Raw genomic sequence first — 18249 nt, forward strand, 5'->3', positions numbered from 1 at the left:
ACATAAAGTGAAAACAAATACAAACCCTGGTGCTATGTAGTCTTGTAATATCTGTACTGAGGTATAAAAGCACACAAACTGTATGACTTTAACAATGCTTACAAGTAGCTATGATCCAGGTCTGTTAAAAAATGTAAGTTGCTAATTTCCATACACTTAGTTTCTGATTCAGTAAGTTTGAGGTAGGACCTTAGATTTGAGTTTGCAATGAAATTCCCAAAATGCTGATGCTTCTGAGTTAGCTGGAGACCATGTTTCAAGAAATCCTGCTCAAGCTTCTGAATAATGTTGAAAATTAGGTATTGATTTCAGTAATATCAGCATAATATCAGCACCTTCAAAGCAGAAAGCATATCTTGGAGAGATTTTTCACTGAACTCTCTTTTAAGTCTTCAATAGCAACTGTGAAGAGAATCTGCATACCTTCTATAAGGAAACTCAAGGAATTAAAAGTGTACCTGCTATTACAGTACAACAGCTTCTGGTAGGAGTGTAGTTGATTAGTTACTCTTAAGTTGATGGGACAAATGTATTGGTTTACTTACATAAGCCAAATAAGCAGGGATATCATCTGTATGTCATACAAAATGCATAACATTCTATAACCCATTTATATTCTGCTTAAGAGAATTTTCACTCATGACATGAAACAAAGAGGCACTTCTTTGATGTCTACATGGATCATGATACCTCCAATAACATCTTAAAACTATAAAAATGAGTCATTGAAGAAAATACCATACAAAGATTCCTAATAGTACCATATTGTCTAGTGCTTGCAAGTACATTCAGGTATAATTAATTAGCATAGCACTCACAGGCATTATCAAAAATAAGTAGAAAGTTAGATATTGTGAAGTTTTATTAAGTTTATATAGTTATGATGATGATGAGTATATCCCAGTTCAAGTGACAGTCTTTTTATCATAAGTTTTAAAAATATATGGAATACATGCAATGGCAAGTTCTTCCTTTGTACATCCTTTAAGACAACATTTATCTGAAAATCCTCTGCGTTTCCTTTGAGGATGATTTCCCCAAAATAAATTGCTTGAGGCTTTAATTTTGTTTGTATTTTTCTTTTGAAATTTCACAGCTTTGTGAATGTTTGGATCACCATCATGCGATGAAGGAAATTCTCTTATCTTATCAAGGAGTAAGTTGGTCTTTTTATACTGATATTGAGGTAATGACTGGATCTCCCAACTTTTTATTGCTTCTCCCTGAGAGGCAGAAGTAGAGCCTATTGAGAGACAAAACAAAATACTACTTTATTAAAATATTTCTAGATGGTATTTAATATTATAATACTGAAGTCAACTAAACATTAAAAACTAATATTTTAAATAGAAAGTTTGCTATTCAAACGCAATATATGTTTAACATAATTGTAGTGTTTTCCTACAAAAAAGCTTAAACGTTTGGTTTGCATAAGATTATTCATGTACCATAAAATTCAGCATTTTATAGTATACAAATCAGTGATTTTGAATATTCACTATATTGTACAATTATCACCACTATCTAATTCCATAACATTGCTGTCACCCCACAAAAAAACACAGCAGTCATTGTCAACAATCACTTCCCTTTCCCTTCTTATTCCCCCAGCTCCTGGAAACCACTATTTTTATTTTTGTTTCTATGGATATTTTTATTTCATGTATTTCTTATAAATGGAAGCATATACTATGTGAACTTTTGTGTTTACTTTCTTTCATTTAGCATAATGCTTTCCGTGTTCATCTATGTTGTAGCATATGGAATTCTTTCAGTTTGTGGCTGAATAATTTTCTAGTGTGTGTTTATTCCACATCACATTTTATTAATCCATTTATCAAGTGATGGACATTTTGGTAGTCTCCACTCTTTGGCTATTACTAATAGAACTGTTATGAATATTAAAATACAAGTTCTTATGTGAATATGTTTTCACTCCTTTGGGCCTATACCTAGACTTCTGGATTGTATGTTAATTTTGTTTCAATTTTTCAGTAAGTGCAATGCTTTTCCGTAGCAAGTATACTACTTTATAATCCTAGTATTGATAAACTAAGATTGTGGCTTCTCCAACCCCTCACAAACACTTGGTATTTTCCATTTTTATATTATATTTATCCTAATGGACACCATAAAGTACCACTTAAAATGATAAAAATACCTTTTAGCAAGCTTCCTTATCTTGGTAAAGATTATGTGGCATTAACCTACCAACATTATTAAATTTAAATGCATACCTTTAAGTCTGAAGACAAGACATTACTGGGATGTCTTGTTCCCATCACTACTGCTTAAAAATGACTAGAGGACCTGCCAATAGTCATTCTCTCTCTTTCTCTCTCTCTCTCTCTCTCTCTCTCTCTCTCTCTCTCTCTGACTCTCTCTCAATGGTCTAAGGTTTACAAAGAAAAACTGTCACTTCCAAGTGATAAGAAAAACCTATAGAATCAACAAATTATTAAAACTATGAAAATAGTTCAATATGGTTGATCAAATCAAAATCTACTTATACAAATCAGTTGCCATTTATCTATTCAATAGTCACTAACTAAAAATATAATTCACAATTATTTATAATGGATCAAAACTGTTAGCCAATTACTTAACCAACAATTCAGAGTCTCCATAGGAGAAGACTTTAAAATCCTAATAGTATATTTGATATATCCAAATCAAAATCACTTAGTGATTTTGAGTTGGATATATATAAATGAATGAAAATTTCAGGTGAACTTAGTTGATCTTAAGGAGAGAAAAACACTAGAGACTTGCTATCCCAGAAAAATGACATGCTGTGGAATCACAGTATGAAAAATAATGAAATAATGGCACAAGGTCAAAAAAAAAAAAAAAAACCAGACCAAATAAATAGAACATGAAGCTCAGTAAACAATAAAGGTGACTATATAAGTCAGTGGGGAAAATGTTTAATACAAGGTAGTCAGAAAATTAGTTCCATAGTTAGAGAAAAATAAAACTTATTGAGAAAACCAAAATAAGACAGTATTTCTACCTAAATCAGAACCAAAAATGATCCTGACAAATGAAGGACACATGAGAAGTAAAATTGTAAAGTTGATAGAGGGACAGAAAAGGACCTCTACTACTCAATTACATTGTTTTAATTTTATTTAAAGAAAAAAAGGGTAGAAATAATAATTTCAAAAAAAATAGAAATCACTAGTTGATAAGTTGTATATTGTCCTCTTCGAAATAGTTGTTCCAGTTACAAAAGTTAAGCAAAATGGACATTTAAACAGCGAGACTGCAAACAGTTCTGTTCAGTGATCCAACGAAAACTTGGTAATATGGATATCAATCCTACACTTAAAACATACATGCAGTTACATCCTTTAGAGCACATTCTTTTCCTCTCCTTTTTTACAACAGCAATTACACATTTTGGGTTTTATTGTTCATACATTTCTTATTATTACACTAGAGGCAGTGTGATATTTATAAATATGATTCTTATTTATTTCACTAATGAGGATAGCCTCAAGTTGTCTCCATTCTCCTATGAAGGCCTCAAGATCATCCTTTTTATAGCCGAGTATAATCTATTATATAAAAATACCACATCTTTTTCATCCACTGGGTGGTTGATGGACATCTTGGTTGTTTCCAAGATTTAGCTAGTAAAAATTGTGCTGCTATGAACATGGATGCACATACATCACTGTGATATGACCTTTTCAGTTTTTCTGGGAAAATACCCAGGAGGGGAATAGCTGGATTGAATGGAACTTCCAGTACTAGTCTTCTGAGAATTCTCCATACTGATTTCCATAGTGGTCGCACCAATCTACACTCCCACCAACAGTGGAGCAGTGTTCCTTTTTCCCTGAAACCTCGCCAATATCTGTTATCAGTTGATTTCTTGATGGCAGCCATCTGTCTGCAGTGAGATGAAATCTTAATGCTGTTTTAATTTGCATTTCTTGAGTAACCAGTGATGAACATTTCTTCATGTATTTATTTGCCATTTGTATATTTTCATCTGCAAAATGTGTATTCATCTCAGATGCCCATTTTTGGATAAGGTCTTTGAATTTGGAGGGCTTGATGTTTTTCAATTCTTTATATGTTCTGGATATAAATCCTTTGTCTCAGGGATTTTTGGCTAAAATTATTTCCCATTCTGTGGGGTTTTTTTTCACTCTGTTGGTAATTTCTTTTGAAGTACAAAAACTTCAAAATATGAGATCCCAGTTATTGATTTCTTTGCCAGTACCATGCTGATTTTACCACTATGGCTTTGTAGTGTAGTTTCAAGTCAGGAATTGAGATGCCTCCTGCCTTGCCTTTGTTGTCCAGAATTGCCTTTGCTATTCTAGGTTTCTTCTGTTTTCAAATAAATTTTAGGAGTGTTATTCTCTAGATCTGTGAGATATGTTAATGGTATTTTGATTGGGATTGCATTAAATCTGTATAAGAGTTTTGGGGGTATGGCCATTTTCACAATGTTGGTTCTTCCTAGCCAAGAGCAAGAAATATCCTTCCATTTTCTAATATCCTCTTCAATCTCCTTTTTTAGCATAGCATAATTTGTAGCACATAAGTCTTTTACATTCTTGGTTAGGTTGATTCCTGAGTTTTTTTTATTTTTTTAGATGCTACTGTGAAAGGTGATATTTCTGTAACTTCTGTCTCAGGGATTTTTTTGTTTGTGTACAGGAATGCTATTGATTTTTGAGAGTTAACTTTGTATCCAGCTACACTGCTGAATTTGTTTATTACTTCTGGTAGTCTTTTAATGGAGTTTTTTGGGTCTCCTATATAGAGTATCTTGTCATCTGAAAATAGTGATAATATAACTTCTTCCTTTCCTATCTTTATTCCTTTATTCTCTCGCTCTCTTGTCCAATTGCCCTGGCTAGGGTTTCTAGAACTATATTGAATAGAAGTGGTGATAGTGACATCCTTGTCTTGTTCCTGATTTTAAAGTGAAAGCTTTCAGTTTTTGTCCATTTAGTATAATGTTGGCTGTTGGTTTGTCACGGATGGCCTTTATAAGATTGAGATAGACACCATGTATTCTGAATTTCTGAAGGGTTTTTTATCATGAATGTATGTTGGACTTTATCAAAAGGTTTTTTGCAACTATTGAGATGACCATGTGGTTTTTGTTTTTGGCTCTGGTGATGTGGTGTATTACATTTGTTGATTTGTGTATGTTAAACCATCTCTGCCTTCCTGGAATGAATCCCATTCGGTCATGATGTATAATCTTATTGATGATTTGCTGCTTTCTATTTCCTAGTATTTTATTGAGAATCTTTGCATCAATGTTCATTCGTGAGATGGCCTATAGTTCTCCTTTTTGTTTGGGTCTTTCTCTGATTTTGGTTTGAGACTAATACTTGCCTCTAGGAATGAGTTAGGGAGGATTGCTTCTCTTTCAATTTCATTGAAGAGTCTAAGCAGTTTGATGTCAAATATTCTCTAAATTTCTTGTAGAATTCAGCCATGAATCCATCGGGATCTGGGCTTTTCTCTGTTGGGAAGTTTTTAATTATGTTCTTAATTTCAACAGCTTATATTGGGTTATTCAAAACTGCTATATCATCTTGGTTGAGCCTTGGTAGTTCATATGTTTCTAGAAATCTGTCTCTTTCCTCTGTGTTTTCCACTCTGAGTAGAAAATTTCAAAGTATGTGTTCATGATCTTTTGAATTTCCATGGGATCTGTAGTAATTTCCCCCTTTTCAGTCCTTATGGTGTGAATTTGGGTTTTTCTTTCTTTTTCTTGATAAGGTTAGCTAGAAGTTTGTCAATTTTATTTATTCTCTCAAAAAACCCAGCTTTTTGATTCATTTATTCTTTGTATTGTTTTTTAATTATAAATGCATTGATTTCTGCTCTAATCTTTACAATTTCCTCTGTTATATGAGCTTTGAGTTTGACTTGCCCTTCTTTTTCTAGAAACTTGAGATGAAGCATTAGGTTATTTGTGCTCATTCTGTTTCCTTGATATGACCATTTATTGCTTTATATTTCCCTCTTAAGATCACTGTCATTGCATCCCACAGATTACAGAATGTTGTTTCCGCATTTTCATTGAATTGTAGGTGTTCCTTTATTTCTTATTTAATTTTGTCTGTAGCCCACTGGTGGTTCAAAAGTTTGTTATTTAATTTCCATGTATTTATGCAAGTCTTGTAATTTCTTTTGCTATTAATTTCCAATTTCAGTGCACTGTGGTTAGATAATATGCATGGGAAAATTCCAACCTTTGCAGTTACTTAAGAATGTTTTATGGGATAATATGTGGCCTATTTTGGAGAATATCCCATGTGCAGCTGAGAAGAATGTGTATTCTGATGTGGTTGGGTGGAACATTCTGTAAACATCTACTAAGTCCAATTGCTCACAGGTATGATTTAGTTCTATTATTTCTTTGCTGACTTTTTGTCTAGTTGATCTATTTCTTTGTGACAATGGGCTGTTAAGGTCCCCTGTTATAATTGTGTTCTTGTGTATTTGGTTTTTCATGTCCATTAGTATCTGTCTATGTAGTTGGGTGCTCCTGTATTTGGTGCATATATATTTATAATTGTTAGTTCTTCCTCTTGAATTTTTCCACTAATGAGTAGGTAGTAACCTTCTTTATCTCTTTTAATCCTTTTAGGTTAGAAGTTCACATTGTCTGCAAATTAGAATAGTTACCCCTGCTTTTTTCTGGATTCTTGTTGCATGGAATACTGTTTTCCATCCTTTGACTTTTATGAGTTTCCTTTTGGGTCAGATGTGTTTCTTATGTACAGCACATTGTGGGATTACGTTTCTTGATCCATTCTGTAAACCTGTTTCTTTTGATAGGTGAATTGAGGCCATTTTCATTTATGATATTACTGATATGTACTGGCTCGACTTTGCCATGTTATGTTCCAGTTGTTTGCTTTCTGCTTTTCCTCCTTATTTAATTGGTTGTCCTACCTGGTGGTTTCTTTCTGTTGTTCTGGGGATTGTAGTCACTTTTATCTCTAGTATGTCTTTCAATACTCTTTCTAGGGTTGGTTTGGTGGATGTTAATTTCTTCAGCTGTTCTTTGTCATGGAAGTACCTTGTTTCTCCATTAAATTTGAATGAAAGTTTTTCTGGGTACATCAGTCTGGGTTGATAGTTTTTTTCTTTTAGGGCTTGAAATACCTCATACCAAGCTTGTCTTGACTTGAGAGTTTGTGCTGAAAAGTCTGCTGTGATTCTGATGGTCTTTCCTTGATAGGTGAGTTGTGTCTTTTAACAGCTTTTAGTATTCTGTTTTTATGCTGTATGTCTGAGATCTTAATTATTATACATGTGGGTATACATTTCTGTTGGTTGTAACTGTTTGGCATTCTATATGTCTCACTCATCTGCATATCAGATTTTTTCACCATTTTTGGGAAATTTTCTGCTATTCTGTGAATATTTTAGTTATGTCATTTGCATTGACTATTAATTTTATATTGTTGCTTTTGGTACCATCTTGAAGCTGCTGGATAGTCATTTCATGCTGCTTTGTTATTTTTAAAAGTTTTATCCTTTCATGATCACTAATTGCTATCCTATCTTCAAGGTCCAAAATCCTATCCTCAGCTTCATTTAAACAGTTTTGCCAGCTTTGAATAGAAATTTTTTGTTTCTTGGATTCTCTGAGTTTGTTTCATGAATTCTGCTTGTTTTCTATATTGTTCATTCAAGGTTTCAATCAGTTTCCCATGCTCCTGTACTTTTTTGTCTATTTCTTCTTTAGATGTGCTCAGCAACTTCTTTACTAAGGTTGTTATTTCTATCTTTACATGGGAGAGTACTTCTAATTTGATTTCCTCTATAGCCTCATGGAGCTGGTTTGTTTTTTTTTTTTTTTTTTTTTTTTTGTTTCACTCACTATCTTTTTAGAGATTTCCCGTGTGTTTGATTACATTTAAAAAGTAGAAGCAATAAAGAAAAATAGTATGCTTGATCACATAAAAGCTTAAGTTTTTACACTGATGGCAGATTAGGAAAATATATTTATGATATCTAAACTCAAAAACTGATTACTACTGTATCTGATTTGACTTTTACAAATACATGGAAAATTACTATAATTTCAATAAAATGTCACAATATATTTGACATTTTCAAAAGGGTTAACATGCAGGTGAAATGATGCTCAGACCCCAAGCAAGTTAAGACAAAAATGAGATGACATTTCATGCATATTATATTGGCAAAAGTTAAAAAAAAAACTATAATGTGAGCTGCTAGCATGAGTACATAGGACTTGTGCTACAAGTACAGATTGATGTAGCTATTCACAAGAATAACCAAACATGCCTTAAACAACTTAAGCATACATGTATCTCATGATACAGCAACTCCACATCTAGACATATTTGTACATTTCAGCAAAATTTTCACATAGGCCTATAAGGTAGCACATACTGCAGTGTTACTTATAGTGTGAAGAGCTGAAGGTTCTGTATGTTAAGTGTTTATCATTGAAAGAATGAGCAAAATGTGGGGAATTCACATAAGTACTATGGAGCAATTGGAATGGATTAAATCTTCACATGATAATGAAAGACAAATCTCAAATACTATTTATATGTTTAAAAACACATGCACAAGAAGCAATGTGTAATTTTTTAAAACGTATAAAAACAAACACATTGGAATAACTGCCTATGAGACAAAAAGAACATAAGTAGAAAAAAAGGAATAGGGGGACAATCATGGTCTAATATGCTATATAATTTATATTTTCTGTCTTTATTATTCTGTAAACTTCACCATGGTAAGAGCCTTCACCCTTAACTCTTATACCTCAAGCACCAAGAAAATACCTAGTGCATAATAGGCACTCAAATTTTGTATAATTAATATATAAAGATAGGGGCCTAGATGGTATCTAAAAATGAACAAACAAAAAGCCATGCATAGGTGAATAAAACCTAAAATAGGAGAATAGAATCAACCTAACTGCAAAAGAGGTTGTAGATTATGAAAATGGTATTGAAACATTAATGATTTCACAAAATACCAAGATCATATTAAGGAAACACTTGGACACAATTTAGAAATATATTGTCTGCTTCATGATTCAACTTTCTGGCATAGGAGCTGGAGACACGGCCTCCACCATCAGGATTCCCTAACAAGAAGCACAGTAATTTAAAATTCAAGTTATATATGACCAGTACTGAAAAAAAACACTTTAATGTCAGTGTATGAAACTGTGTCAGATAGAACATCAGAAGATTAAAACTGTGAATAAACTGATGAATTTAACACAGCACCACCTCCTGCTAGCAAAAGCTAAATAAAAATTAATTTTATAGTCATACCATATGTACAATAAATGGCATAGTTATACTTCCTGTATTAGAAATACCTCTCTGAAACATCTAAGTTATTCACTGAAAATTAACAGAACAGAATAAATGCCATCTTCTTGTATAGACTAATAATTTCAAAATTTTAACATGAATTCATTTATAACAAACCCATTTTTCTTTCACACATTTCAAAGCAACTGTGGTATATGATATTTCCACTTCAAATTATTCTTTCATAGTTTCCATATTAACAGAATAACAGTTATATAATATCGGATATATTTTTATTTCCTGAAAATTGTGTTTCTTTGCAGATTCCCTCTTACTGAACTAATGATATTTATTCCTCCAGGAGAACGTAAATAGCACCCAAAACAAAGAGGTCCTTAATGAGCTCTGAGTTTTCAAGTTGAACATTTTTTATTAAGAAAACTATCTTCATTTTTTTTAAAGAAAACTTTATTGGGAAAAAAGATTTCAAACTCTTTAATAGTAAATTCAAGTTTTTAATTCTGAAGGTAAAAGTTTGACTGTAGCATAGGTGGTGAGAAAGCGAAATTAGATATGAGAGAAATTTTTTAGCATAAAGCAGAAAGTACTACTCCTTGTCTGTCAGGGCAGGTTTTGACTGACATTTCTGAGGTTTCTAGTGCAGAAAATTCCAAAAACATGTTACTGGTAAAGGTAAAACTTTCTCTTTGAATTCTATGCCATATATGGAGTCTAATAAGATGCCTAAAATATTATACCAATTACGAAGATAACCTTAAATGATTGGAGAAAATAAAAAAAAGCAGAGAAAACGAATTAAATCTTGTAACTCAAAGATGTTGTCCACCATCTTGCACGAGCATCACCAAGTTGTTACAAAGGTAGAATTTCAGACCCCACACCAGACCTACTGAATTAGACCCATTTTTGTACATTTATCCCTTTTTTACTTTTAGAACAAGGACTATATATTTTTGTCTTGCCCTAGGTTGGGTTAGGCCAATTACATAGCCGGTCCTGATGACAGTCCAAAAAAAAAAAAGCTTCATATGCTATATACTATGTAGAAAGCAGACTTCAAAAGTTGCCTATGAAAAGATCAATGATGACTTCACTGGGAAAATGATACCTAAATTAGGTTTTCAAGGACAAAAAATTTGCCACATAAGAGCACTCCACAACGGGGAAGCTAGGAAAGGTATGACATTTGTTTTGTTTGTTTGTTTGTTGTCTTTTTGAGACAGGGTCTTACTATACATTTCAGGCTGGCTTTGAGGTCACTTTGTTGCCCTGGCTGATCTCGAATTCACAACGATCCTCCTACACCTCATCCTTCCTAGTGCTAGGATTACGGCTGTGAGCCACCGCACCTGGAAGTCTCCACAATCATACGTGCACACATATTTCCTCTAAGTTTAAGGAAAAAAGCTTCGTGGTATATCCTCATTTTGTATATACTCAATATACTAGTTTTTAATTATTCTTATTTATCTACAAACTAGGCATAAATTCCATATCCCACTGCTCACTGTCTGACATAGCAAATCTGAGAAGAAATACATAGATTATTACCTGGGTTTGTGACTGCGCCCCACACCGGGAAAGGCATTTCGGAACTTCCAAACTGGTCGGTGTCAAGGGCTTCAGTCTTCCCAGTGGCCTGGGGAACCAACTGTACCAAAGGGATTTCTTCCAACTGGAAGTGGCTCCAGTCAGTATCGCCACAGAGCTTTACTATTGCTTTCTGCAGATTGCTGCCGCACAGCTTCCTGGCTATACTGATCCCTATGTTCAGCTCGTCCAGCTGGTCCAGCTCTTGCGACAAGCAAATCAACAGGAGCCCGAGCCACAGCGAACTGAAACAGAAGAGCACCTTCATCCTGCGCCCCCAGCAGGCCTGGGATCCACAACCGCCCCAGCCTCTCCCGGCCGAGCCCACCCGGCCCCGCCCGCGCCCCCTACCGGCGGCTGCGGAAGCTGCGCAGACCTTAACAGCGCACTGAGTTCCTGGGCCTGCGCTTCCGGTCTCCCTCCGCTCTCCCTCCGCTCTCCGGAAGTCGGAGGTAGCAGGCTTTGGCTTTTAAAAAGTCAAAACTACCTTTTATCCCAGGATTGATTCCTTTTTGTTGTCTCCCTATTTGGAAGTCTCCACATGAAATGTGAGAACCCAGCACTCCTGTTAACCAGTAAAGTCTCCCTGAAAGACGTCGCCTGAAAGACGGTGCTGGAAAAGCATTTCCCACCTTCAGCCTGGTTGTTAGCGAAGCACGCGGTAGCTCCGCGAAACCTCTCCTCCGGCTCTTCCGGCTGGCGGGGAGTCGCTGTGTGCTGGTTTCTGCTCTTGTTTGACAACCCCTTTCCTGGGATCTGAGCTTCGCGGGGACAAGGTGTAGTGGTTCTTGCTTTCCATTGCACTCTACCTTCTGTTTTATGTGTGGTTGGCCATCAAGCACGTGTTTGAAACGTCTGTGTAGTAGAGTATGCGTATGTAATGTTTTAAAGTCAACTCAGAGCTACTATTGAAAATTCCTGTTGGTTTTGCAAGGGAAGTAAGCCTTAGCCACAGTTTTCAGAAGAAAGAATTCAGGGTTGCAGTCGATACCAGGGATCGAACTCATGACCGCCTGCTTGCAAGGCAGATGTTTATGCCGCTGAGCTAAATCCCCAGCCCCCAGAAGTTTATTTTTTTTCTAACCCCCCCCACCTACTTATTATTTGCGATGCAGGTTTGTTGCTGAATTGTAACCGTTTGCTTTGTAAGAGAAGCAGCATAAAGCACAAGTTTAAACGGATTAATTTTGCTCATGTGAGAAGACTCAGGAAAGTGAAGCACAGTTAATATGGGCTGCTTAATTATTTTCAATGAAATTTTATTTTATTGTACAGTGTTTTTTTAGAAACACTTTTTTAAAAGAAATTTGTACCATCAACCCAGAAGGGAGTAATTGGGGTGATCTTAGAACCAGTTACCTTTAGTATAGCAAAGCCTGAGATACGCTCCAGTTAGTTGTTGATCTCACTTCCTTTTACAGTATTTTCCCTCTTTCCTATTTTCTGAGTTTACATTTTTTTTTCCATTTTCCATTCCCATAGTTGTCCCCTGCTTCCCAGTGGCATCCATGAATGCTGTTAGATTAATTGACCATCAGGTTTTTTGAAAATTTGAAATAATATAAATTAGCATAATTTCATCATGTTCCTAACAACTAATATCTTAAGTGTGTCCTAGTTGGAACTTTATCAGGGAGGCCCTGTGCGGAAGGAAAATATCCATCATATTTAGAGAAAGATTAAAACAAATTCTGAAGTGATATGTATCAGAACTTGGTGATCTGATTGAAACCCCCATTCTATTTGTAGTCTTTATAGCCGCATCCTGCTTTGTATTTCCCCTGTAGCATTCATTATAAATTGACATACTGTGTATTTTAAGTATTTACTGTCACCTGCTGTGTGATGGTATATGCCTTCCAGGTAGGAATCTTTATGTTTTATTTACCTGGCTATCCTCTGTGCCTAAACAGTGCTTGGCATTCAGTAGGATTTATTGTTGTTGCTGTTGTTGGTTTGGAGAAAGGGTCTTGCTATACATTTCAGGCTGGCCTCAAACTCATGATTCTGTTGCCTCAGTCTCCCAAGCGCTGGGATCACAGGTGTGTGTCACCATACCCAGCAATAGGTTCTTAATTAACTTAATGTTAATAATATAATGACAAATCAGTGACATGCTAATATAATTGTATAGTATTTGGTGAATTAATGAATGAACTTCCTGAAAATCTGTTACTTTTTCTTTTATACTATATTTCATACTTGTCATAATTTTAGCTCTTTATTGCACTATGGTGAATTTTTTAAAAATTGTGTAATTATCTGTCTTTTTTTTTTTTTACCACTTTTAAGTCTGTTAATAAGGGAGGCCATTTTTGGTTCATATTTATTGCCTGTTATGTAGGACAGTCTTTACTAATTAGACCTTTAACAAATATTTGTTGTATGAATGAATACATTCTTAACTGTTAATATTTGTTTTTCACAAGATTCAAAGGATTTATCAAACCAAATTACTATTGAAATAAAATTTTTTAATTTTGAAGATAGTAAGATAGAACAATAAAGCAAAACAACAATGATAAGACAGCAGGAAATTACAATAATTACTATATTGTATATTGTTATCCTGTTCTGGCTCACATGGTGGGGCTGTAGCCACCTTTTTGGTTCTCCCTAGTGGTGAAATGAAATATTTTGAGTCAATACAGTTATTATGATGCCATTGAGTACCTCACATATTAGTATCCTGTTTTATATACTTATTCCAGAACATTGTTATAAAATGGAGCTGCCCAATACACCACATTTGTTTATTTATAAGTGGCATTTAATTTAGGCAAGATAAAATCTAAAGGATTAAGAGTCTTGCAAGAACGTTTGTTTTTCAAGTTATTCTAGTTTTGTATGTTGTTGATAAATTGATGTAGGTACCATGATATTTATGGTTTAGTCCTTTACATTTTTGGTTTAGCAATATAAATTTGGGATATAATTAATTATAAATGTTTGCTTCCAATATGGGTGATCCCCTCTTTTACTTTCAGTCCAATTTATTGTTTGCCTTCTACACAATAGAATTGTTCATTTTAATTCTCTATTCTCAGTGCTTATAAATGGTAGTTATTAATAATGTATCCTGAGAGAATGATAACATCATTTGTTGAGTGACTACAGCATGCCAGGCGTGATTCTGAGTGCTTATCCATGTTTTATTTCATTTAAGCCTTTTAGAAATCATATGAATTAGTACTCTATTTATGCTCATTTTGTAAATGAGGGCACTCAGACGTAGAGAGATTAAGAAGCTCTTTAAGATTGTAGTTTGGAACTGAGGCTGTGGCTCAGCGACACAGTGCCTGCCTGGCAAATGCAAGGCTATGAGTGTGATTCCTGGAACAACAACAACAAAAAAAAAGTCGAGTTTTAAGGGACAGATGCCTGATTACAAAAACAGAGTTCTGGAACTCAAATTAGAGCTAGATAACCAGGACTGAATCCACTAAAACCATGAGCCAATAGATGTTAGAGATTTTGTTCCAGTGAAAAAAAGTGACAAATACAATAACACTGGTCTCATGGAACGAATTTGGAAAGACTCTCTTGCCTTTGATTCTTTGGATCGATTTTAAAAGAATTAGTATTTATTCTTCTCTGTGTTTGGTAAAATTTAACCATGAAGCCAGCTGGTCCTAGACTTTTCTTTTTTAGAAGACTTTGCTACTGATTCAGTCCCATTGTTTATGGTTTTGTTCATGTTTCTGTGTACTTATGGTTCAATTTTGGCAGATCATATGTGTCCAAGAACTTGTCCTGTTCTTCTGGGTTTTCCAATTTGCTAGGATGTAGTTTTTCATAATCCTCTTATGTATTTCCAATATTTGGTTGTAAAGGGTCCCTTTTTATCTCTGATTTTTACTTGTGTCTTCCCTCTTTTTTTGGTGGTTGATCTAGCTAAAAGTTGTTCATTTTGTTGCTTTTAAAAACCTACTTCTCTATTTTGCTGATTTTTTGTATAGCTTTTTTAAAGCCTCCTTATTTCTGTGGAATCTTTGGTATTTCCTTTTTTTCCATTAATTTTGCGGTTGCGCTTGCTTTTTAAGTTCTTGAGATGCATTGGTAGGTTATTTACTTGATATCTTTCTATATTTTTGATGTAGGTACTTACTTCGTACTGTAAACTTCTATCTGAGAATTGCTTTTACTGTGTCCCTTTAAGTTTTGGTATTTTACGTTTGCATTTTGTTTTATTACAAGACTTCTTACATTTTCCCTTTTTATTTTTGATTAATCTTTGTTCATTCAAAAATGTTTTTAAGTCGTCTTGTTTTTATAGTTTCTAAAATTTCTTACAAATTTGTAATTATATTCCTTTGTAATAAAAAAAATCACATATTTCAGTTTTGTTGAATCTGTTATGGTTTTTTTGTGGCAAAACTGTATGGAGTATTTGAGAAAATTCCATGCCCTGATGAAAAGAGTTTTTGCAGCTGTTGGGTGGGATGTTCTGTAAATGCCTATTAAATCCATTTGATCTATAGTGTAATTTGGCTTCGATACATTTTTCTTTTTGATTTTTTTCATCCGTCCACTGATGAAAGCGGGATATTAAGTCTACCCCTATTATAATTTTGGGGTGTACCTTTCCTTTTAGATTTATATCTGTTTTATAAATTTGGGTGCTCTGACATTAAAGGCATATAGATTTACAATACTTATATCTTCCTGGTTAGTTGAGCCCTTAATCATGATAAAGTGACTGTCTTTGTCTTTTATCATTTGTTTTAAATCTTAAAGTCCATTTTGTCTGATACAAAGCATAGTCAATCCTGGTTACTTTAGGTTTCCATTTGCTTTGAATATCATTTTACATCCTTTTGTATTATTCTATTTTCAGTGGTGAGATGAGTTTCTCCATCGCTATACTTTTGAGCTTTGCTTTTTTTTTTAATCTATCCAGCCAATCTGTATCATTTAATTGGAAAATTTAGTTCATTTACATTTGAAGTTATTGATAGGTCAGGAGGGACTTACTCCTTTCATTTTGTTGATTTTCTTCTTGTTTTAGATACTTTATTCTTCCTCTTGTTCATCTTTATGGCTTGATGGTTTATTTATAGGTACTGTTTAACTGTTTTCTGTTTCTCTCTTGTGAGTCTACTTTTCTACAGGGATTTATAGTTTGACAGGCTGTCATAATCATAGTTATCTTTCTTTCACTTCTGGATATAGAACTTCCTCAAGCATCTTTCATAAGGATGGTTATGAATTCTCTCAATTTTTGCTCATCCTGGAATGACTTTATTGCTCCTTTGTTTCTGAAATGTAGTATTATTCTCAGGCTGTTATTTTGTTTTAGGACTTAGAATATATCACGGTGTTTCGTCTTGACCTATAGGATTTTTTTCTGAGACCTGCTATCAGTCAAATGGGGATACCCTTATATATGACAGCACTTTTTTTCCTTCAGAATTTAGGTTCTTTCTTTGTCCTATGTTTTGACAGTTTGACTATACTGTGCTGAGGTGAATCTGGTCATGTCTATTTTGGTTCCTAAATGCCTCCTGTTCATGCATGTCCACGTGTTTCTCAAGATTACAAAAAATTTTGGCTACAATTTTATTGAATAGGCTTTCCATACCATTAACTTTGATCTCCTCATCTTTCTATTGACTTTCATCTCCTCATCTTTGACTATTCCAAAAATGTGGATATTCTTTCCTTTAGTGGTGCTCTAAGGGCCATGAATGGTCTCCATTCTTTTTTTATTTTTGCCTTTTTTCTTCTTTTTGTTTTGTCTTCAAGTTCAGATATTGTTCTTCTTGTAGTCTCTTTTTGTTTGTTGTTTTTATTTCCAAGATTTCTAATTTTTTTGAAAATCTATCCTTTTGTAGTATTTCTCCTTCATATCTTGAATTATTTTCCTAACTTCATTTAACTGATTACATGTACTCTCTTAGATTCAATTGAGGCTTTTAAATAATCATTCTGTTACATTCATTAGTAGGCTATTTAATCCATATTAATTTCATTGGAATTTGTCATTAAATCATATGTTAATTTTGAGGTACCATATTTTCATTTTTCTTCTTCTATATTGATATTTTTTCATCTTGTAAATCAAGTATCTTTACCAATTTAGTAGAGTAGTTTTAATAAGTGGCTTTCTCCTGACAGTGTGTTTGAGGTGTTGATTTGTTATGCAGTGTTGACTTTATTTCCAGCTGGGCACGATAGTGTATTCTCTCTTAAGCTTCTTTACGTATTACTAATGAAGTTGAGTGCAGTGCATAGAGAGGCACTGTCTCTGTGAGGCCACACAAGAGCCTCAATATTCTAGAAGTTGAGAAAAGTATGGTACAGACAACAGTAGGTATGTGGAGCTCACTATGTGGCTACTTTTAGACTAGGAGTGATATCCTTTATTGGGTACAGGTCTAATAATAGCAAAGGCACTCACAGCAGTGGTAAACGGAACATGAAGCAACTTGCCTCTGACTAGTCAGCATTGTGGAGCCAAATGCTACATAGGGAGAAGCAGTGTTGGGAAGCACACACTTTGTGGTACTCATATTAAGTTGTGACATCGTGCATAGTCAGACTTAGAGTTAGACTTAGGGAGCCAGTGACCTTGGCAGCTGCTTAGGTGGGAAGGCAGCAGGGATTGAGGAGTTCCTCTTTGTTGATGGTACCTGAGGTATTAGCACCACATTATTAGAGCCGTAGGGCTTCACAGTCACTACTTGCCCCCACGGCAAAACCTTAGTGCTTGCCTGCATGGTACTGTAAACTCTGAGTTTGTTTTCCTTGCTGTGAGCACAAGACAGAGCAGCCAAAGTGGGGCATTTGTTCCCAAGGCTGTTATGTATGTCCCATCCAGAGGTCATCCAAAAGCACTGATCCCATCTGCTCTCTACCTCCAGGCAGGTATTATTGGATGGGTTACCTGATAGTCAGCATGTGATGAATGCTGTCAAGGCCCTCTTCCAATTTGTACACAAGTAAAATCATACGTTTTATTTGGAACAAAGGGAATTTACTAGTTTATTTCAAAACTTCCCTAACTCACGTGAAGTTCTCAAGTCTCCCTGAAGCAACAGAGATGGACTGCTAGACTTAGAACACAAACAAATGGGGACCATAAACATATGATCCTATTTGCATATAAAATATCAATATATAATTTTATAGCTATCTGCAAGGTCTATTATCAAATAAACAGTGTTATTTTAAAATGGTAAAACTTTTCCCTCACAAATAAAATGCATGAAACATTAAACTGACCCTGATAGCTTTAATTATTTTGGGAAAAATGTTGCCAGCATATTCTGTGACATCAGAAGCATGAAAACATCTGTCTTACTAACAGTGAAAATCAAAAAAGAGTCTAGCTTAAATTTAG

General features: G+C 34.5%; 1 protein-coding gene across 1 annotated transcript in view; it reads right to left on the bottom strand.

Moving 5' to 3' along the window:
• Positions 1-844: 844 nt before the first annotated feature.
• Positions 845-18249, bottom strand: part of Insl6 (insulin like 6) — a 29201-nt gene continuing 11796 nt past the window's right edge. The window contains exons 3-5 of the mRNA XM_063245661.1: positions 11540-11762; positions 10869-11373; positions 845-1243 (exon numbers count right to left, since the gene is read on the bottom strand). Of these exons, the coding sequence (XP_063101731.1) occupies positions 906-1243; positions 10869-11373; positions 11540-11762 (1066 nt within the window). The 3' untranslated portion in view covers positions 845-905. The remainder of the gene's footprint in view (positions 1244-10868; positions 11374-11539; positions 11763-18249) is intronic.

The sequence above is a fragment of the Cavia porcellus genome, unplaced genomic scaffold, assembly GCF_034190915.1.
Source record: "Cavia porcellus strain 051 isolate PalLab524CR breed Dunkin Hartley unplaced genomic scaffold, mCavPor4.1 scaffold_1, whole genome shotgun sequence".
In the NCBI taxonomy this organism is placed as follows: Eukaryota; Metazoa; Chordata; class Mammalia; order Rodentia; family Caviidae; genus Cavia; species Cavia porcellus.